Consider the following 24,008-nt stretch of genomic DNA (forward strand, 5'->3'; position numbering starts at 1 on the left):
TTTGAACTGCAGTTCCATAGGATCCTATGAAGTGAAGAGTAAATTTTTACAACACAATTTATACTTTTAACATGTCCATTTGGTTGTGGTCTAAGCAGTTCACTCAAGTGAAACAATTTTCTTTTTTCTTTTTGTTTTATTCTTTTTTTCTTTTTTTTTTCTTTTCCTACTCAGACTTGAGAGATGATTCCATGTGTCTTTTATACCCATGAGTAAAAAAATATTTTTCTTCTGGGCTTTTCCTACCATATGTTAATTACTTTTCTTTCTCTGGATCACATCTACAGAATTACTTCAGGGTCAAAATTCCTGGCTCTGATTATAATGCCATTTTTCTCACACTTTGATACCAGATTTTAAGCTTGAATTTTAAAATATCCCATAAAAAATGTTTTAGATTGAAAAAAGCTCACTGGATATCCCTGAGAAGCTGCTATGCAGAAAGATGTACTAATGAAATAACTTATAACTATGAACTTCTAAAACATTTCTGTCTAAATATGGAAAGTAATTTAATATATTTCCTGCAAGTTCTTATGGTTGGTTCTATTATCCCTTTAACACTGGAATATACCATATGGATTTATACCTGTATTTCCTATCTAAACTTTTGACCTGAAAATTTCCTTTTTAAGAAAAGAATGGGAAAAAAAAAAAAAAGTAGACTATTTTATCTGCTTCTGGTTGTTGGAAGCAGCATATATATAGAAATATGCAATGTGACAAAGTAATAAATAAAGCAAAATAAAATAAAAATTTACAATAATAAAGTTAGTGTTCTCACAATGTGTTCCCTGGATAGTTTTTAAGCTCTGCTGGAGAAATACATTTTTCAGCTGTGGGGAAAAAATCAGGAGTTTAGGTTTTTTCTTCTAATTTCAATCTGGAACAATAAAACCAAAATTAGATGGTTACTGGGACCTATTACTTTGACATTTTTGCCATCAAAAACTCACCAAGGCTTTTCCAAACTGGATACAGGTGGTGCCACAGTCTTGCAGAAATTTATTAATCTCCAGAACAAGTAGACCATAATCTGTAAACTCCTGTATGATCTGATGGGTGTCAGATCAGGGTTTCATTCCTCATACCTGGAGACCAGGGCATCTGCAGATTTTGGGATCCCAAGTAAGGAGTTTGGAACTCTCACCTAGTGGACAGCACAGACTCCAAATTCTTCTTGTTCTGTGTTGGGTTATTGGGGAAACAGGTGGACAGCCCAGTGTAGGTCACTTTTTAGGACAGGTGTGAGGGATGAAAGCCTATCTGAGGAGTTTTAAATTAAAGTCATGTTTTAAATGTAATTGTCATTTCTCCTTTTATTGGTAGGCAGTTGTCCTTTAGCTAGGAGCGTGGTTCCTTCACAGAGTGTAAATCAATATTTAAGCGTCTCTTATCTAAAACACGCTTCTGTCCTGTGAGTTCAGCTGTGATATTTAGCACCAACAAAGTGTGCATATTATGAGAGACTTTTTTCTCAGACCATCACAGACATTTGTATTAATGTGAGGAAAGAGTATCTTGGCAATGTAGCAGAAGGGGTCATCCATTTTTCAAATGTATACTTTGTTTACTTTGTCCTCACTTCCAAAATATGTAGAATTTTCTAAATTTTATGAAAGAATAATTATTAATCTCTTATTTTTCATTATCAAGTTGCAGGGAAGGCTGTCCTGATTTTATATTGCAACAAAATCTTAAATTTTAAGTTCACTGTTCCACACAGAGTTCAGTACCAGCTTTGCAGTGCTGGGGTTTTTTTGTAGTTGCTACTCAACTGTTAAACAGCTCTCACAGAGGAAAACTACTAGAATTATCAGTTTTTCCCTAAAAATAAAGTGAAAGTCATCCCAGTACATAAGAAAATCATTGACATCTATGAAAGAAATAGTTTGAAGATCTATGAGAGAATGTGACACAATATTTAAAATAGATATTTAATTGAAAATAAGATACCACAAGATGAATTCCTTAGCTCAACAATTACTAAAAAAATAGGGAAAAAATCAAGCTTTTTTTTTTTTTTTTTTTTTTTTTTTTAATAGTACTTGGGTGTTTTTCATAATGATGCCAGGTATACTTGGGATCTACTGCTGTTTCTTACCTTGCTTAAGAAATTGTCTTTTACATGGTGTTGAGGAACAAGGATTACTTTAGACCATGACAAATGTTTCTGTATTTGTATTGTTGCCTGGAAGAGATGATTATTTACCTCCTGAGATCCTTTGTAGGAATATCCATGTACACAAGAAACTGTTTCTCAACTATTGGCAAATGCTGGAGAATAACTTGACATTTGTTTTCCACCATTTGTGATATTTCAATTAGTGCATTTTCCAAACTATATTCTGGTGTTGTAGCTTGAACACCTGGACTTGAATTGCTATCAAGCAGAAGTTTTGTTTATCTTGAAACTAATGTATTTTAAACCTGCAGTAAGCCACAGAGAATAGGAAGCATTTTGCGTGCACTTACTTTTCTGTAGGATAAAATGATCTCTCTCCTTTCCCTGACCACCTTGCCATTCATTTAATTTTAACAATCTGCGGGAGTAGATTTACTTCCACCAATGTAAAGAGGGTAATAGTAGTGCTAAAATCTAATTCTCTATGGTTAAACAAAAGGAAGAGTTTGGTATGTGGTGAAATCAATAGGCATGTGATATTCTACACTAAGTGGGAAAAGAGTACCACAGGTGATTTTGGGACAGGATGGTTTAGTCTGGAGCAACCACTTTTCAGGTTCCCAAGTGAAGTTGAAGGGCTGTTTTCCTCTCCTTTCAGACAGAACCCCAAATTATGAAAGAAATCTTTGTCTAAAATTATCCTGCATGGAACATAAACCACTAGATAACTTCCTGTACAGACATAAGTCAGATTTGATCAAAACTGGTAGCTTTCTTTTTCTTCACAGGCCTTTTATTACCTTTGGTGCTCAATTTAGGCAGATATTTTTGATCAAGCAGAATGGAAATGGAAAAAAAATGGGGTTGGGAATGCTGTGTTTACAGCCATGCTGTAGGCTTCTTTTGTCTCTTAAATGGAGCTGGCTATGTTGTTCCTCAGGAAAGCAGTCTTCCTCCTCTTTCTGCTTTCTTCCTCAGAAAGGATTTCCCTGACCCACGAGGCAGTAGCTAAGGCAAGGAAGTTAGTGTCTTGTCTACTGATCACCCACTTCTGTTTTAATAAAATCATAGACTCATCAAGTGGTTTGGCTTGAAGAATCCTTTAAAAGTTATCTTGTTGAATTTACCCTTAAAAAAAAGCAGGGGCATCTTTAAGTAGAACAGGTTTCCCAAATCCCTGTCCAAAAATCCATGCGGAGTTTGCACAAACAAGGCAATGTACAGATATACTGAAGAGGTGATCTTTATTTCACTTACACCCACAGAAAAGGTTTGCTGACACTGACACATCAAATCAATGGAAGAAAAGCAAACAGATGAACTGAAAGCTCTAATACTGAACAACCCTCTCATCTGGAACTTCTACCAGTTTTGTTTTGAAACTGGGAGAGTGGGGATTCTATAGTTAAAGACTATAGCAAAGATAAAACCTAAGATGTCAGAGAGTATTACAACTTGGCTGAATAAGGCTGCTAAAAAATTAGGAATTATGCAAGTTTATGCCTTTTCAATTGAACACCTTATTATTTTAATTCAGATAAATTTGCTTACTTAATTGTAATATTCTCCAGCAATTTCATGTGACTGAACTGGTTTGTGTGTCCACAACGCTGAGCCCAGTTAAAATACTTTGCAATTATTGCTGTTGGGATTAAGTAGACATAAATATTAGCAAATGAACACTCTTCCCCCAAATGTGGCTGTCTTGTAATTGCCAAGAAAACAATCAAAGTTACTACAATTCAGATTTTTTTTTTTTGTTATTGTTAAATATTAACACAGTAAATATTTTAAAAATCAATTGGAAAATACTTTTCTAAAGCAAACATTGCATGCATTCTAGTGTAAATGTTCAACGTGACCATTATATGTAAGTGATATTTCTAGCTTTATAATTCTTGACTAACGTAACAGCGGTAAATGTTAGGAAACAAAGCAAAGGAATAGGTAAAATGTCTATAGAGATACTTCTCCATCTTATATTTTTTGCATTTTAGGCTAAAAATAAATAAATTACATTAGCAAAACTGGGGCAGAAAAGTACTCTTTTTTGAATCCTCAAAGGAAAGGGCAAACAGAGTGAAATATCTGGTTTTCAAATTCATGTTCTGATACTAACTTAAATTGATAATTATTTTAACCCTTACATATTCTTTTTTGCTTTTTATTTGTTGAATTTTCCACCAAGCCCTTGAGTTAGCTACATGATTCCCAAAGGAAGCCATAGCAAGATGTTAATATAATTAAGAGAGAGAAGAAATTGCTTTCACATTCCTATTTTGTTTGCATCCTGAACCTGTAGAAACAAGTTCAGATTAGAACTCAGAATAGATTTACACAATTCTGTAAATTATGTACCTATAAAGCTAAATAATAATCAGAAATTCTTATCAAAATCTCATCAAAATCTACCAGGAAAGTAAGAAAAATCTGTTGTGTATGCAATGTAGCAATACATAAACTGTGTTATTTACATTAGCACATTTAATTTAGTGTTCTTAAAACTATACCTTGCATTTCATTTTTAATATTGATCATCTAATATCTGGTGCCAGCCATATGAAAAATTAGTCTGCAATGTTATCCAGATGGAAGATTCCTCTTCAACTGACTAAATACGACACACTGAAAAAATCTGAATCTTTTTCCAAATTAAACTTTTATAAGCAATTACTCTTCAAGTATTTCTAAGATCTTTGGGATAGGAATGTTTGTCTATGTGTTCAAGCACCATTGCAGAGAATAAAGTTATACTTAGATAGCAGAGATAAAATTAAAGTGACTGAGAACACACTGATGTCCCATAAAACAAAACAAAATAAAAAAGGTCTTGGAATTTTGATAGCTATAAGAATTATAACAAATAAAATATGTACACATTTAGCTGAGAGTCATTGCAAACCAATAGAAAATTATTTGACCCAAACAATGCTCATTACAATGATGATCTCTAGTACATCAACTTATTATGAAAAGTATGAGTTTTCAAACACATTATGACAGCTGCCTCTTTTCCCACTGAAAAACAATACTTTATTTCATTTTCTTCTTTTACCAGTTCATTAGATGTGAATCAAAACTGTGAAAGCTCATGTTCAAGTAGATCCTCTATGACATTTTACAGAACAAATCTATTAATGAGGGAACTTCAAAAGATTTTTACAAGTCTTGCTTCATTACATTTTGCCATAATATGTGTCACAGTGACCTTCACAGAAACCAGCATTTCAGCATCTAATACAGCAGTGCAATATGACAGCTCCAGTTTAAATTATGATTTCATATTAAGAGTTTGTCTTAGATTTTTTTTCCTGTACTTGGGGAAAATAGAAACACATAAATTAAGATATAAAGGACATTCATTTCCCTCCTAGATGGGGTGCTTTTTAAAAATAGATAAAACTCTGGTGTTTTTGCAGGAAGATCATATTTCCTGTCAAATATTTGAGCTTGAAAAAATATTAGATAATAGCTTCCCAATTTCCTCTATGTCAAATTCAGGAAAAGAGAAGCACTTATGCATCATTTTGAATGCAGGTGGTAAAATACATTTGATTAGGTACAAGTATCAATTAGGAATATTCTTTCCGCTTCAAAATCCAATGCACTTAGGAGAAAAGTAGTATATTTTGGAGATGAAACAAATCAAATAGAAAAAGACAAATCACTGTGTTGTTTTCAAAACTATCAAAAAACAGGCAGTAAGAGACTAATTCTATTTGTGGATTTGGGTATCAGTAACTAGATTGTTTGGGATTTTTCCAACACAAAACATCTTCACTAATTTCTGTTTATCTGTGCAGGTGTCATTTCTATTTTCACAAAATCTTGAGCTGAATATTAAGTAATAATTTTTTTCTTTTCCATGTCAGTCTGTTGCACTTGCTGACACCTCTGGACTTTTCATGTCTATGTAAAATTGAGAAAAAATTACAGAACTTAATAATTACACAAGACATGTCACCTGGACACTTTAGACTATTTCTTGCCCATTAACTGAATAACACTCTTCTTATTCTGAGACAGATATTTTTTATCCTTTCACACAGACACAGTAGTTGACTAAATTCTCATCTTATATAAATGAATGCAGTTATAACTTTGCTGATGTACAACAACTGAAGGTCTAGGCAAAAAAAAAAAAAAAAAAAAAAAAAAAAAAAAAAAAAAAAAAAAAAAAAAAAAAAAAAAAAAAATCCTTCATAAAATGTGAGATTGGAAGAGGAATATTGTGAGCTACAAAATAGGAATATGAAAATATTTTTTTCTTTTTTTTAATGTCTTTTTTAACCATGCATGTTAACATCAAACTAATTAACTGTGATCTTGTTTTGTCAGACATGCAGCTAATTCTTCAACTTCTTTGTATTTAAGGAATGTTTCTTTGTATCTAAGGAATGCTAAAACTATCAACAATTCTTTTTCCTTGAAATAAATCTAATAACATATTTATATCAGGTTGATCTGCTAGTGAAATACAGCTGTCAAAAGAGATGGGAAATTCTAGGTACTGGGTAATGGCAATTGGTATATACTTCATATATCTATGGAATCATTAATTTCCTTTATGTTAAATGGTCTGCATCTCTCTTAGTTTCTGTCGTGCAATATTAGCAGTGATACACAGAGCAGAACAACTCACAAAAATCACAAGCCAGATCAAGCCAGGAGGACATCTAGCTCAATATCCTGTCTCAGAGAAAAAAAAGTCACTCTTTGAAAAGGATATATAAAACAGGACAACTGAGATTCTCCCCCATGTACATTACTTCAGCTTCCACCAATCAATGAGAATAAGATTTCTTGACCTGTGGTTCCATTATATTTGCTAGTCTCGTGGATTAGTTTCCCTTGTTCTTGTATAGTTCTTAATTTTTCCATTATTTTTTATATACTTTTGACCCACATAATATCTTTTGGCAATAAATTACCCCAAACGTTCTGCAAAAAGTTAATAAGAGTTTTCTTGTGTTTTGCAAGCCTGTGACCTGACAGTAGCAATAATTGTGCCTGTACCTGCTGTGTTTGGAGACACGGAGCTGCCATTTCTCACTCACATTTTCCTCTGCATGTTGAATAGGCCTGTTCTGTTTCTCCATTTGGAAGCAGTGCCATCCCTCTGATCATCGCTATGTTCTGCGTTTCATTGTATGTACCTTTGCAGATGCATGCTTGCCTAATATCTTCTGCTGTATTTTCCTGAGTTTTTTTAAAGTCTTTTCTTCTATTACTGGTCCAGTTGTATGGCAGTTACTTTCTATGAAAATTAATTGATGTCCTGCTCCAAGGATTGTTTATGTGACCCATTGCCTCTAGTGCTTTTCTCCTGAGTCTTCACAATTAAATGTACTGTCTTTGTCTGATTTCAGACCTCCCAGTTGACAGCAGAGAGCATTATCAAAAAGGCACCAGGCAGGCCTGATAGGGGAAGACTTGTGCATTTTATTTTGTAAGGATTTTTTGCTTTGTGATGTAGGAGTTCAGTTACAGCAGGCAGGAGGCTTTTGTGCATTGAGACAAGTGAATGAAAGCAGCAAGAGAAAGATTTATTTTGTTTCATATTTTATTGTCTTGAAACAGCTGAACTCAGATAATCAATTATTTCATAGGGAATGGTTACTGTATTTCTGTACTGTTATAGGTGTGTGTGATGCTTTATGAAACACCCAAGTCAGATTTTAAATGTACCAGACATAATCCCTTCGAATTTTCTGAAAACATATTCATTTCACTTTGATTTTCTTCATGCCATGAACGTGTGATAGAAGAAAGCATTACTCTAAGGTGGTTAAATTCTGTGAGCATGAGATAGATATAACAGATCATGTATTCATTAGACCCTTGATATTGCTTCTTACCTGACTTTTTGCCTGCTGGGCACACCTCTATTCTTGATAGTATGGAAAAGGTTTGCTGCACTGCTCATGAAAGTTTTTATCACCTGTGCTTCTATTGCATTCTCTGAGTGATAATAAAGAAGAGCAAGCACAGAATTTGTCTGTAGGTTTCATAGGATGTTTACCGTTGTAACTGAAAGATACAAACAGAAAATTCAGAATTTAAGTCCCTGGCTAAATATTTTGACATCCTGTTCAGTTCATATCTTTAATATTTCAACTCAGAACTACTGCACTAATTTAGTTTTGCCTAAAGAAAATCCTTCTGCAGGCCATTTATCTCTGATGCATAAGCAACAAAAATGAGAATTGTTCATCTACATTCAGATATTGCTGGTGTACATGTTTAGAGATAAACTCTTGACCCTCAAATCCTTTCATAGCAGATAGAGAGAAATAGGCAGGTTTAGGTCATGATCAGGTGAGGATAAACACATCCGAGGATTACCCATTTACTTTCATTATTAAAGAGGACCATTGAATGAAGTTATCTACCCTTAGATTGTAGACAAGCTTAGTCAGATATTTGGTCTGGTTTTCCTATTAGAAGATGGATGCATTTCTTCTCTTTTTAAGATTTTGTGATGTTAAAAGTCTTTCTTCGTTCTCATTTGAATTTGTTTAGTGATGACTGGTTCAGTTGATGAGTCTTAACATCTTCAGGATGGAAAAATATACTTTAGAAAGAATTCAACAGAATTTAAGAGAATTTAGTGCTAAGCCAAACTTGTCATAAAGAGCAAAGAATGCAAAGGGAAAATTAGAGGTAAGAGTGGAAAGAGATTGATTCCATTTTACTAGGAGTAGAAAACTATATTCTTCCCCTTAGTCCTCTTTATTTTCTGACTAAAAAAAAAGTCAGGTAGGGACATAATAGAAACGTATGGATGTTTCTCAACTTCTTCTTCTTGTACTATGTGTTATTGTGAAAATTGTCATAAATAATATCCCAGATAATATATTTATTTCAGTAGAAAAACTGAGTCTTCAATTACATTGGTAAAGTATAATTCTTAGCAATATGTGCTTGTCAGGTAATTCAGACCCAACTCTGTGGCCTCTGTTACAAATTTTTTCCCTTGAAGTATTTGTAATCTTTTTTACCCTTAAAATGTGAGAAAGTTTACATTTCTTCCAGGATCCTAGTTAATTGTTTTGAGAACCCCTTAGGCTGCATGCACTCCACTCACTTTGAAAACCACTGCCCCAGTGGAGTAAAGGCATGGTGGTCATGGACAGTGTCAGATAGCAGACCCAGGGTGGAATTTGTCGGGGGCTCCTTTTTAGGAGCTTAAATTCCCCGGCATTCAGGTGGTCTTAGAGTTCTGGCCCTCTGCAAAGCTCTGTGCCAAACGCAGGAAAAGACGGAGTCTTCAAGGTTACATGCTTCGTTTATTAGTTCTTATCTTACAATTTTCTCAGTGTCCAAAAGATGTTTGCCGCGGCTCGGACATCTGGTGACTCCCCCCGTCTCTGGGCTGTCCTTATCTTTTATACTAATTGCTACGTATTCTTTATTTACTATTTATTACCAATGTCTATCACTATTACTAAAAAGGTCATCTTTACTCTGACCCAATCCTCACTAACTACTTTGTGCCAACGTCACTGCAGAAATGGAGTGAGGGAACAAGAAGGAAGAAGAAAGAGACAACGCCCTAAATTCTCCATCTTGCCCCATTCACTTCAATGCCAAGAATCCCAAACTCACTGTTTTTTCACCCTGTGATATACTAAACTACTATTTTTACACTCTTGTGGCCTGCAATGCTTCCTGCAGTGCAAGAAGCCTCTCCCATGGACTGAAATCAAATCCAGTGTCTCTCTGAGCTCTGGGCTCTGGGCTGGGGTCCCAGAACCCCCTGCCCAGGTCCCTGACCCTCCAGGGCAACAAAAGGAATGCCCTGGACTCCAACAGAATTAAGTAACAACTTCTTGTTAGCCTGTCCTGTGAAATGAATTAAATTCTAAATTATTTATTGCCAGCAACCATCTTAAAATATGAAGATCTGTAAATATTGTTAGGAAACAGCATTAAAATGCACTCATAATGTGATAGAAAATTCACTCACTGTAGTTCAGCAGATGCCCTTCTTTGGATCTAATTCATGGTTCCGATTCATGGATCCTACCAGTGTGCAGTCATGGTCAGTGTTGCACGGGACTTTAATTTCTGCTAACAAGGAGTTTAGTGGAATGAGGAAAGAGGAAAACTTTAGTCCAGAATGACAGCTTTGCCCATAGTATTCTATGTACTTTATCACAGTCATAGATTTCAGGCTCTTAATACCCAGACTCAATCTGTTTTGTCCTTCTTGGACCCTTCATCCACACAGAAGACTAATCACTGTGCTGTCAGTGATCTCTCTACTGATGTTGTAGGCTTGCAACACATTGCAGCTGTTGTACAACTCTAGGGCAGAAAAATGCCTGTTAAGGACCAGCAAGCTAATAGCCTGCATACCCTAGGGAAGAGGATGTGCTCTGCATCTTGGCGTTTCTGGATGACTTTTTTGCCAGGTATTTTTGCCAGAATTTGTTTCTGATGCAGTTGCTTAATTTGCTGTGTTTCTTCTGCTGATCTCTGAAAGGACTTCAGAGCACTGGTGATAGAAGCCTAGGCTGCTTTGGGCACAGCACTGCAGATGTAGGCATAACTGTTGAAATTGCATCTTTTCTTTGTATTTTGCCTATACATCAATGCAAAACTTCTGGATGCAAGGTGCTGGACTCCCTGGAAAGTTGTAAATCTTTAAGGAAGATCTCTCCTTTGAAGGGAGCTATCTTTCCTGAAGGACTTGGAAGGAGATTGTCCTTCCTTTCAAGATTGCCCAGGTATACCACGCTCACTTCCCCTCCCCATTCTTCTCCGCCTTCCCTTTACCTAGCTGAAAGAAACTTCACAGATTAATTTAATCTTAGAATATAAATTGTGGACAGTTACTCTCCAAGCAGACTAGTTTTATTTTTCAAACTACCTAATAAAACACATTTTAATAGTTTTGTTGCTCAGTGTACCACTATATTGTAATTACTGAACTACACTGAGGTTTCTAAAGGCACTGCAGTTGAAGAATAATAATTAAGACTGAGTGCACAGAACCTCCCTGTGAAAGATACTAGAATCACCAATTTGTTGAGGTTGGAAGGGACCATCACTTAGAGACCATCAAGTCCAACCACCTGCTCAAGCAGAGCAGGATCACCTAGAACAGGTTTCTCACAACCATGCCTAGACAGGTTTTGAAAATCTTGAAGAACTGAGAACTGACAAACCTCTCTGGGTAACTTATGCCAATATTTGACCATCCTCACAGTGAAAAAGAATTTCCATGTGTTCACGTGTAATTTCTTGGGTTTTGATTTGTACCTGTTGCCTATCAAGTGCACTGCTGAGAGACATGTTTCCCCTTCTCTCCATCCCCATCTGTTTACAGACAATGATAAAATTTACCCAAGTTTTTCTTCTGCAGCCTTAGGAGTCCTGAGTCTCTCAACCTTTCCTCATGTGAAAGAGAACCCCACCCTTAATCCTGTTTGTGGCCCTGCACTACACTGCTAGATCTCTTAGTACTGTTTCTCTTGAAAGTACAAATTTAATTAAGCAAAAAAACCACTCTCATGTAGGTCTGCTTCTGATTTGCAGTGCCACTGACCCTTTTTTCATCCTGTACCTTTTTCCACTTTCTCCAACAACCCTGACTTTTCCAGACCTATGATTTAGAAACATAACTAGTCATTGCTTTCCATCCTGCTTTCTTTTGCTGTCAGGGTGTGGGGTTTTTAACAACTTGTCCTTCCACAGGTAGCTAGGCCTTTCCTTTTGTCCTTTTTTCTTAAGTCCAATAAAAACAACAGAAGATAAACAAACAAACAAAAAGTTAATAAAGTGAATATAATTTTTTTAAAAATAGTGCTAGTCATGCCTTGTATAGTTTTAGTTCATTAAAATAAAAATTTCCTTGCAAAACTATTACCTAAACTCAAAATATTTTTCTTGATGCTTAATCCTTATTCATATCCCTGGTGATCAGTCTGGGCAATCGTCAAGATGTTTTGCTTGAATAGAATTCTTAAGGCATCAGGAAGACATTCTGCCTAACCTCAATTAGTTTCAGTTTATTTCTTTCTTGCATTCATGATACTATTATCATGTCTACAGGGTAATAAAACCATAATGACTAAAGCAATGAAAGTGATAAACATTGTAAATGTTAAGCCTTCACACTTAAAAACTTTCCCTTAACAATTATTCATTTCCTCAAAGTGTAGTGGAAAAATGCATATACTGCCCAATGGCATCCACTTTATAATGTCAAACCCCAAAAATCCGAATATCCTGAAAATTAAGAAAAACTGGGCTTCTTGTCTAGAAATAAAAATGAAAAGTACTTAACAGAGATGTCATAGGACAAAAGTCCTGCATTGACACATCTGTAAAGATGAAAATTTATGACAGACTTTTTAACTTGCATCTTCTAGCAGTAATCACTGCTATAATGGTATTTTCACTTCTGGTAATAGGCAGGTGCTGGAACTTTTTTCATTTTCTGCATCTGTGATTTGAATGTTTGAAATTAAATAAATTTATATGCATACTTAGCAAATAACAGTTGATGATGATAGTCACAAGTATATAAAAATGGATCTTTTGAAATGTACATGCATTTTATTACTTTATTTTATAATAAATTAATAAAATTGTCTTTTTGTCATTCATTTCAGACATAGCACTGTTTTTTCCATCCTTCACTGGAAATTCTTATTTGGAGCTACCTTCTCTGACATCTGTATCTGATACCAGGACTGCATCTGGGCAGGAAACAAGCAATCTGACGACTCTGTACTTGACAGTGAAAACAACTGCTCTAAATGGCACAATCCTTTACAGTGAGTACCATAGATACTTGAAGCTAAGTATCAGTTTTAGCTCCTTCAGGTCCCTATTAACTTTAGTGTACATCAGCTGGCATTTCCTCTTCAACAGCAAAATGAGTCATTAAAATGCACTAGAAGCCTTTTGGTATTCTAATGTGTGCTGCATTATAAAATTCAAGTCATTGTTCCTTGTGTTCCTCTGGAAAGTTCTTTAATTCATGACTCATTGAGCAAAACATAACTTACAAGAGAAAATGCAGCTTCCTGACAAGAAAGAACATAGTAAGCGTGTGACTTTAGTTGTAAGTTTTACAGCTTTAAAATACAAATGTTGAAGAAGTTTTGGACAACTTATTATAGAGAAACAGCTTCTCCAGAGTTAGATTGAGTCTTGCTTTTTATAATTGTGATCTTGGGTCCAAATTCTTGATTTATAGAACTACCTTATGTTCTGCAATTTTGCCATATTTTGAAGTACTTACTGTGATTTCAAACTTCAGAGAATTCTTTTATATTCCCCAGAGAGTATAGTTGCAGACTTGGATGTATGCCTGTTAATATTACATTTAAAAAGTTGCTTCTTGTCTGCATATTTCATTCCTCAATATATGGCATAAACTTCTGAGAAAGAAGTACACTTTTCACTAGTCAGCAAGAAAAAATTGACTTTTCTGCCAGTTGAGTATTTCATTATATATTTTATCCTGCAATTTCTTGCAGATGGAAAACATGGAAAGTGAGGTGATTTCTTCCCCAGCCCGAGAAGAGTTAGAAAAAAGTGACTATTTGATATATTTACTCCTCAAAGACAAAATCACCAGGAGCATTTTCACTTCACTGCAGCTTCTTAGGGTTTCTCTACACAAAGAAATCTTATTGATATAGCAAAAATAATTCTGATTAAATTTTGTTTTATTTATGCTAATCTGGTAGTAGTATATGTGAATTCACCTGAACTATGTACATATTTATAAGCCAGGGCTAAAAGTTTTGTGGCATTATTTAGCAAATATAAGCTTTGTGGCATTATTTAATTATACCTTTTATTATCTGTACAAGGTTTTTTTAGATGTGAAACAGTCTAGCCACAAAATTGAAAATTAATGTTTACTGCTTTTCAAAATAGTATCTCAATTCCTTGTATGTTATGTCTGGGCTATTGTTGCAGCTACCTAAGCTACAGTACTGCAAAATTTGCCAAGAATCTTGTTTTTCATTTTCACTTCTATCGACTGCAAAAGAGAAGATGCTGTTGTCAGCTCTTCCATTTATAACAGTAATGCAACTCCTGCCTTTACTGCTTCTGTTTTGAAGTTGTGTTACCATCAAACAGCTGAGGAATGAACCATCAGCAGAAAGCCAACTTGACACTATTGCACTCTGTAGGTACAAGAGCCACTCACTTCTAAGGGTTAATCTTCCCAACATTTTTAGATTCTGTTAATTTATGCACATTAGCAATGGTTTCATAACTATGGTTACAATAAGCTTCACAAATTCATAAAGGAAAAACCTTTCTATTTGTCAAAATAGTTTTTTAAAACAGAAAGAACATTGCAGTGGTCTGCTTCTTTCAGATGTACTTTACTAGAAAATTGTTACACATTTTGATTATTTTTTTTTAAGTTAAACCACCTTCAGATTGCACGTTTTACAAACACACCTGTTTTTACCAGGTGGTGGTGAGGTTACATCTGTTTTTCTGGCAGATAATTAGTAAACATTTAATTACAGGGAAAAAATTCAGACAAGATGCTACTGATATACAAATGAATTTGAATCAGAAAGTATGCATAAGAAGACTATTTAAGCCAAAATCATAACAATAACATAAATGGATTAAAACTTGCATCTGTCTTTCCCTAGTGTATTAGCCAGTGGACAACAAAAAGTTCTGTGCCCTCTTCACCTTTTCATGTCCTGTGCCTTAAAATAAAGAGAACAGAACACTTAAAACTATCAATCTATTATTTTAATACCTTTTAGCATTTAGTGCAATTATATATGCAAATATATATAAGACAAATAAAATAAATATAGAGGATACAGTACATAAGCTTGTTTATGGGCTAACCAATAGGCAGAATATGAGAATCATTATATATGCTAGGCATGTCACTTTAGTAAATCATACCATACTGTTGTTAAGAATACCTTTCCTATTTGATGCCTTTATTAGCAAGAATTTTATCAATTGTTGGTTGAAATTAACAAATACTAGAGACTTGTAGACAGTTCCAAAATCAGATTGTCTGTTAAAAAATGGGGGAAAAGAGAGGATATCATAGATTTATAGAAAATTACTATACGTACATTCATCTTAATACAAAGAAAAATGTATTTACATTCTTAATAATGATGTTTTTCCCTAATTATTTCAGTATGTATTCAAGAAACATCTGAATACTAACAGTAAAAGGACTAAAACTGTCTGGAATTTTTGCAGTTACCTTATGTTTAAATTGTTGATAGAATGCGACTATTACATTTGTGCCAATAAATATTAGCCATCATTTGAGAAGATTTATTTGTTGACTATAGAATGCATTGCTAAAAATTCTATTCTATTCCTTAATTATTTTATTTGTTTGCATGATTAAATTTCATCAACATGTCACAGCAAATTGTGATATTTGGCCACAAAAGAAAACAAATTGCTAGTGATCATAAAAACCTGATAGAGTTGTAAAATTTTACTTCATCATTTTCGCTTTTAACAGAGTCAGCATAATGCTGCTCACAATCCCTTAAAGGGTAGATTGTTTAGCTTCTGCTATACATGGTAACCTATAACTTCTGTCAATTGGATTTCAGGTATCACAGCCCATGTTTATAGCATTCTTTAAGGACAACAGCTCCCTTTTCATAAGCTGTGCTCATAAATTATTTCCTGTGCTCTCAGAAGCTCTGTTCCCCAGATCTTCCCATATTCCCCTTATCCTTATGAAATTAAATAGGGGCATTTCAAGCATTTCGGGCGTAGTCTCTGTCTGTTTCAGCTGGCATTTTCAAGCAGAGCATTTCACAGTATCCTTACTCTGTGTCAAAATAGATTTTCTTTCTTAATAAAGCTTATCTCATATTTTAATGGGACTTCAGATCTGTCATTAGATGGGTAACCACTTAAGCCCAGTGGCCACTTGCTTATTATCATACTGATGTACAAAAATTCATTAGATGGGTAACCACTTAAGCCCAGTGGCCACTTGCTTATTATCATACTGATGTACAAAAATAACCTTCCAGCTAGCAGTTTTCTGTGAAAGGATGATTGCTGAGATCTGGATTATTTAGCCTGAACCCCTTGCATAATCTATACTAAGGTCAAGATAATTTACCCCTAATATCCAACAAGATTTTTAATTCAGATATTTCCTGATCTTTGTCTCCTCCCAGAACTTGTCTGTGTTGCTTATGACTTGGGCTTTTCCTATGAAGGTAACTTCCATCATATACACTAGGTAGCATATGCTCTGTCACGTTGCCAGAATAAAATTCTCTGCCTTGTTCACTGTAGAAAGATTTAAAGGATTGTCCTTTCAAAGGATTTCATACCACCTAGCAAATAATGTGAAGAATGCTGTTAGTCACCTGTAAGTGTGACTTAAAAGTGCTCCCTAGACTGAAGTTCAAGTAGCAACACTCACTGAAGTTTCAAGATGTTATGCTGCCTTTGGGAGAGCTGTCCCAGATTTTTACTTTGCAGGTAATAATGAGGACCTTCTTCCAAGTTTTTACTAGTGGGCAATGTGAATAGACAGGGTCGCTGGGAGAAGGGAAACAAACTGTTCGTCTGTAGCCTCAGTTTTTCAAGACATGTTATATACAGGCACATATACATCCACTTCAGTCTCTCTGAATCAATGTGACTTACAGATCTACTTACTGGTAGAAATTGGAAATGCCAAGAGTAGCATGTGCAGGGAGGGAGAAGATAAGGAAACATATTAATACAATATGTGCATATATCAGTTACGTGGGGGTTAAAAAGCAGTGCAATAGTACAATATATTTTGAAAGAGAATTATCAGACTATTGTAGAAGTAAACTGTAGAAGCCAAAGGCATGAAATCCAGACAAATTAAAATAGCTTTGGAGTTAATTAGGTATTCAGAATACAAATATGTCTAAGCATAAAAGACTTCAGTAGGTCATCAGGATTTGTGACAGACTGAAGAAATGCAATGTTGATTAGAAAGCTGCTCTCAAGGATGGGGTTTACACTGTGAACTGCTTTTTCTGGGGACTACACATAAGGAAATGATTGGGCAGTTGCAAGCACAGTTGTCTCTGTCTGTCTCCTAAAAGTTCATTGTTTGCTTTTTGCTTTGTCCTCCAAAATAAAGGTGATAGTTTTGTTTTTACAAATTTACAAATTTTACAAATTACAAGTTTTCTAAGTCCTAAGTATGCCCCCATTTTTTTTGCCTTTCTGAATAAAAATATTAAAGGATGTTCTGAATGGTGGCCCCCTCCAGCAGCTTCAGCCCTGGGAGCTCCTATCCAGCAGCTGAAACCCAGCCCAGACTCCAACCCTTCTGAGCCACTCCAGGGGACTCCTACTCGTGCTCTCACTCAAGATTCACACACCCAAACCCAGGCACTCCACAACTGAGGGTCCCCCAAACGCCAGTGTAAGATTTCTACCTCTCTGATACCCATGCCAGCACCCACGGCCTCCTACTCAGAGGCAGTACTATGTCAAAAAATACATGCAGTAAATTCAGTTTTGTGATCCAGTTAGTCATTTTACTTCAGTTAAATATAGTAAAATACATTGAAGAAACAGATTAATGTTTTAACTATTTGTCTTAAAGGGGAATAAAAATTGTAAACGGGAACCGTCTTACCTTTTATGAAAAGTAAATACAGCCATATTTAAATGGCAAATTCACCCAATATCATTTGAAACTGTAGGCATCAATTTTTTTTTGTAGAAGAGCCATGTATCATCCATCACTTAAATATAAATATTTTGCTGAAATTTTTACAATATATTATATACTATTTGATAATATACTATATAATATACTATATAGTGGAAGCATATTTTTATTCATATCTTTAAGAATGCAAGTAAGAGTATGTTTGATGTTTTATAAATAATTTTTCTCCTCTTCAAGTCTGAATTACATCATTAATTGAGAAAGGTAAAATTTTCATAATCTTTAAATTTATTATAAGAGATGTTCTCTTATTGATTGATTGATGTTCTCTTATTCTCTTGTTGATACAGCTAGATATAGAGAAAAGTTCAATTAATATAAAGATCTCTGTAAGATTGATGCAACTGCAGTGTTGTTAAGTAAATTTTGTCTTTTAGTTATTTTCTTTTACTTTTAACTGTTATCAGCTAAATACAGAGATTTACAGAGTCTGATTTTTTTTCTCAGTCACTCAAGATGAGTCCTGTGTATGGAGAGAAGAGACTCCAGTGTCACATAGGCATTGTGTCTGATGATGGCATTCCAGTAGTGTGAAATTTTTTCTATGAGGTCCTACACTTTCAGAAGTGTGACTATCTGCATTTTTGTTTTCAAAGCTGGTGAAAGAAATTTTGGAGAGCAGTTTCTTCACTTGTATCTTGTGGAGGGAAGACCAACAGTTCGATTAGGCTGTGGAAACTCTCAGAACATTCTGACTGTATCCCTGAACCAATCTGTCAGCAAGGGTGTACTTACCCCTATTACAATAAGGTAAGAATGTACTACTGAGCTACACTAAAAGAGTTATAGTCATCTATATTGAGCAATAAAACGTGATTTCATTGGGGTTTTTGGACAATAAAAAGACAAGTCAAGTTGGAAAGCAAATTTGCAAAACATTTTCATAGGGTACTCTCCATTGATTGAAAATATATTTTAGTTAACACAGATTACTTCAGTCCTGGGGAGAACTTATGAATCATTTAAAGTCCAGATACGTTTACAGATACCCATTAAATCAGTTTGAGAACTGAAACAGTTTAAACACAGTTTTGTAGGTTATGAATGGGGGTCTCATATTTTATCCTTATTAATTAACACATTGAATAAATTAGATTTGTCATCAAATTTTAATGCTAATTATAAGACTAATCTATTTTTTAAGATAAAAAATTAAAAATGGGCATGGTAACAACATCTCTCAAATTACAGGGAAGACTTGGTTTTAAAAGTCTTATCCAAACGACTATGATTCTAAATGTTGTCATATGTACATTTGCCACTGTACTATCAGCATTATACAAGAGTGGCTAATCACTTCTGTCATTTTTCATCTTGTATAAACAATATTTCTCAGAATGGTTCATTTATCATTTTGAGATGGGTATTGGTATCACGCTTTGGCAACAAATTAACTCTTTTCCAGTCATGGAGTTTCGTATGTGCAAGCTAGGTAAAAAGTAAACCAGAAACAATATAGAGGGTTTTGTTATATTTACATTAGTAAGGTTAAATAATGGTTCAATCTTTACTTCAGAAATGTTTAGAAATAATTCTGACACCCATATAAAACACTAAATTACTGTGATTAAGATAATATTTTAATTTTTTACATAGTTTAAGTATTAGAGATAATTGCTGCACCTGAACTATAAACATTTGTGATGCAAGGGAATGTAATTCTGAAATTATTAAATTAAAGGAAGCTTTAGCTAGGACTATTTTTGTTGTTAGAGGATGATATGTGAAGGAGACTGCTGCAAAAGTTACCATGAAACACGCATGTTAGACTTCTCCAAATTGCCTTTTACTACAAAAAAGGAAAATTAAAGCAAAATCTGAATAGTTTTATGTTTTTCTTCTGAGCTCTTTCTCTGTGATATAAATGTTGATAAATTCTAAAATTGTAGAGGTTTGTCTATCTCTACATAGAGTAGATTGATATGGGGAGAATGCTCAGAGGTTTTTTGTAAGATTGTATGCTTAACCCATAAGCTTTACCACTTCTTTTAGAAACAAACTTGTTAGAATATAAACCCTCTTTTCAATATATGGAAGGCTAATAGGAGCTGCCATTTAAGAAAATGTTTAATTTCCATCTTTTATTTCTTCTCAGCCACAGATGTTTACATTACTCTTTTTCTACATTTAAAACAGGGAATTTTTCCTTTTGTGCTTAGTATTAGCACCTAGTATTAAAATGAAGCAAAGTCACATAGCATACATTCAACTCTTATTAGCTGACAGTGTATTTATTATAGGATTTTTCTACAGATTGTAAAAGTATATAAAATTTGCAAAGAAAATTATATCACTTCCTCTCCTTTGATCTAGCAGATAAAGAGGTTTTTTTTTTTCTCCTAGAAAATACCTAATAGAGTTATACAGCTCAATATCAAGAAACTATTCTGGTTTTTTTAATCCCAGAGACTTCTCCTGTGTGTGACATTGGTCAGATAATTGTCTGCACTGCATCAACTGTGGTAGCATTATCTTTCCTTCATATATTTAAGCCATTAAAATGCTGTACAGATTTCAATCTCTAATATCTTAGCAAAAAATGCAGCTAAAAGAGCAATTATAAAATTGATTTTAGGTATTCAAGTTTACACCAAAGCATTTATTTCCTTCTTTTTCCACCTTAAAATTAACACCTCTATATTTATGGCCTCATTCTCCTTGTTGTTATACTAAAAAATAACATCTGTTCAATTTACACATTTCCTTTGTTTACTGGAATTTTATACTGCTATGTTTGAAACAGTGGCATACTAAATAACTTGCAAGGTGTGATTGTAGACTGTGACTAGAAGGGATTTACATGAATTTGAGTTTATAGGCTTGGCCTTCAAAATGACTTGTGATTATTCTTGTGAGTCCTACTAAAATGTAGAGAGAGCAGTACATCCTTCACCAAGCAGCAATAACATTGTAATCCTTCCACAATCATCCCTAACCTCTGTCAAAGGAAAAAGCAAACTTGACAAGGCAGTTGTAGCCTCCCAAGATCTTGTATCATAAGACATAAAATATGAAACCATGACAAAACTGTTGATTTGTGTTCTCAGAGGCCGTTGGAGATAGATAATTCTATCTGTACACTTTACCTGCAAAATTAATGTGGGGAGTTGTTTTTTTTTTTTCCCTATAATGCAGGAAAAGAGTCAAAGAGGAGAATAAATGACCATTTTTTGTTACTCTTTCAAGGCTTTCCAGCAGGGGAACAATACATTTGTTGAATTTGACTTTTCATTAGTTCAGAAGATCACATTTTACATTTATTGCGGTTTTTGATACAACTATGAATCCAGTAGTTAAACACCAAAATTAACACATCCAATAGCATCTATGGAAGCAGATTTTCTCCTTTTTGAACTTACTCTTTTTGTCCACAATGTGCAAGAAACTAATACATTCCCATAGTTTAGAGCTATTGCTTTTTAAAAAAAACTATATGATTAGCTTCCTTAGTTATGGCCATTTTCTCAAACCTGATGAAGATCAAATGAGTTTTAAATCTTCAGTCATTGTCTTTATGATCCTTGTGAAACAGCAGCTTTATAGAAGAAAGTCAATAAAGCTCTGATTGCTTACTTTTTTTGCCTTGCCTAAAGAAAAAAGAAACCTAATTCAATGCAGTTTCATTCATTGTTTCCATTTCTGTTTATTTTAGGATGATTTGATTACTGGTTTGAAAATGTGCATTCATTTGTGTATAATTTTTTGTGATTTCATAATTGAGATTGTATTTTTTTTTTCAATTAAATCTTTGAGCTCATACTTGAAATGTAATTTGGATTGGGTTTATGGATTTGTTCTTTAAAGTTATTCAAAGAACATTAATTCAAACATATTTCATTCTATGAGTGGGTTCTGAAATGCATTTGCCTGATGCAAAATTTGCTCTACTTTGTGGTTAAAGTGATATGACTGTAATGGGGGCTATTGATGTCCCTTCAATTCAGTGGTTGAAGAAAGGTAAATTTAACAAGAAAGAGATTGAGATAATCAGGTCTTCAGGATTTCATTTTTTCTACATAGTAAGGTGGATTGTCACTTTTAGAATATGAGTACTGATATTTTTAGGCTTCTTAGTTTTTTTTGTCTCTAAATGATATTTTTGACTGTTCTGCACAGTGATGTGATACAGCAGGTCCTTTTCTATCTGGGAGATTCCAAGCAAGCAGTAATTAAAATCTTCCCAGTATGTGATAGCATCACTCTTCCATCTTATCTACTCGCAGAACTTTCAGAATTTTCTGTGGCATTTAATGAACATAGTTCCCATCCTCACAGAACTACTCCATGGTATTATGAACATTTACATTTCATGTCTCTTCCAAGTGAACATATTGAAGGTGGTTGTTTCCAGTTTTCTGTCACACTTTAATCAGTAGTATGGATGTGAGCATTTACTCATGCCTGAGAAGGGCACCTTTAGCTGTCCTTAAAAGAGTCTGTTTGTTAAATACATTATCCAGTTAATTTGGCCAGCTCTCACCTAGACCATGCAGTGGTACAGAAGCTGCTGAAGTTTATTATTTGGTCTTTCATCTTCAAAGCAGATGGCACATTCTGAAATGTGGAAGTCCTCAGCATGTTTTTGTACCTCCACATGGAAACTTTGGCAAAATGCAATGTATTACATGATTGTCCGTGATTTTACTTACACTTCCACATCCTCCCATTCCACAGAAAAAGAAAATCATTACTTGAACTATTCTACAAACTTTTTTATTGCATGTGCATTCTGAAAATGTGTTTCTAAAAAAAAATATGTATATCACTATCCAAACAATATGTTGGCTCATTTTTAGTCATGGTGTTTACCTATTTCATTTCATTATTTCAGAGATATATAGGTTTTCATATTAGTGCATATTTTTATTATTTACAAGTGTTGGGTATCTTGCAGGATGTGAAAGTATTACTTTAAATTACATTAAATCAGTAAACAACAAAAGAAAAAAAATTAAAACCCTCTTATTTATCTGATGTCTTGCTATTGCTTCCAACATTACCAGCTAGAAATATAGGATTTGTTTTTGATGATCTGGAAACATCTGAGCAGCAGATTTTGTATCTCAGCAAGTACATAGTGTAGTCTAGGCTTCATACATGCAATACTGAGTTCCAACATAATCAATTATGTGATGAATGAGAAATGGAAAAGTGATTTGGTAAATTACTTGAGACAACTACATGCAATATCACTGTCATCTTATCACACCTCATCTTTTCAAAATTACTTGAAGCTTAACAGTGAAAGCAGTCCAGGATAGATTTAAGAATTTTTATTTTATTATATGAATTTATGAAATTGTTAAGGAAAACACATTTAAATGTGGCTTTAAAAAGGAATATTTTACATACTCTGTATCTAAATTTTGAATTTTAAGTTGGCACTTAGATGAATTATACCCATGTGCTGCATAGAACTGGAAATGCTGTAAAGGTATTAATTATATCTAATAAATTTTGGAGAAAAAAATGTGATTACTTTTAGAAGGATGTTTATACAACTGCATGCATTTATGTTCTCTGCTTTTTCTGTAGCAGTAGAAAATGTCACAAAATCATCATATTTGCCACTCTAAAGTACGAATACTTTTGCCCTGTACACCTACGTAGTGTTTGTTCTCTGAAAGCCTTAATCCCAATTTCATTAATCAAGCTGTTACAGTTTTACACAAGTAATTCCTACATCTATTCAGTCTTAAAAATAGTCCTATAAGAGATGTATTAAATCAAGATAATGAATACAAATTCTTGTATATGCAATTAAAATTTGAAACAAAAATCTGGAATGTTGGAATCAGCTAGTTAAATCATTTCATGTGGCATGTTATCTGGGATAACTCAAATAAGAAAATGGATTCTCATAAAGAAGATACAAAAGATTACCTTTTGTGTTTGTTTCAATTTCAGCTTTAGCTGTATGAACAGAACATTCAGTGTGTTTAGAAACATAAGCCACTTTCTGAAACTTTTTTTTTTGCCTTCATTCATCAGCAGTATGCAATATTTCATCAGTGATCTGTCAAAGCCAACAAACCAACTGCTATGGCTGTTCAAGCTCATTAGCTACTGACTTGAAGAACAGATGTTTGAATTCCTGTACCCTTCATGCTCTTGGTTTACATTAGATTTTCTTACATTAACTGACCTTACAGGCATGACCCA

The 24,008-nt window shown here is 34.1% G+C and overlaps 1 protein-coding gene across 1 annotated transcript in view; it reads left to right on the forward strand.

Annotated features, from left to right (window-relative positions):
- The window catches only part of EYS (eyes shut homolog), a 718,062-nt gene that overhangs the window by 564,150 nt on the left and 129,904 nt on the right, over nucleotides 1–24,008 (forward strand). The window contains 2 exon segments of the mRNA XM_040058168.2: nucleotides 12,748–12,912; nucleotides 18,443–18,596. Of these exon segments, the coding sequence (XP_039914102.1) occupies nucleotides 12,748–12,912; nucleotides 18,443–18,596 (319 nt within the window).

This window comes from Hirundo rustica, chromosome 3, assembly GCF_015227805.2.
Source record: "Hirundo rustica isolate bHirRus1 chromosome 3, bHirRus1.pri.v3, whole genome shotgun sequence".
Taxonomy (NCBI): domain Eukaryota; kingdom Metazoa; phylum Chordata; class Aves; order Passeriformes; family Hirundinidae; genus Hirundo; species Hirundo rustica.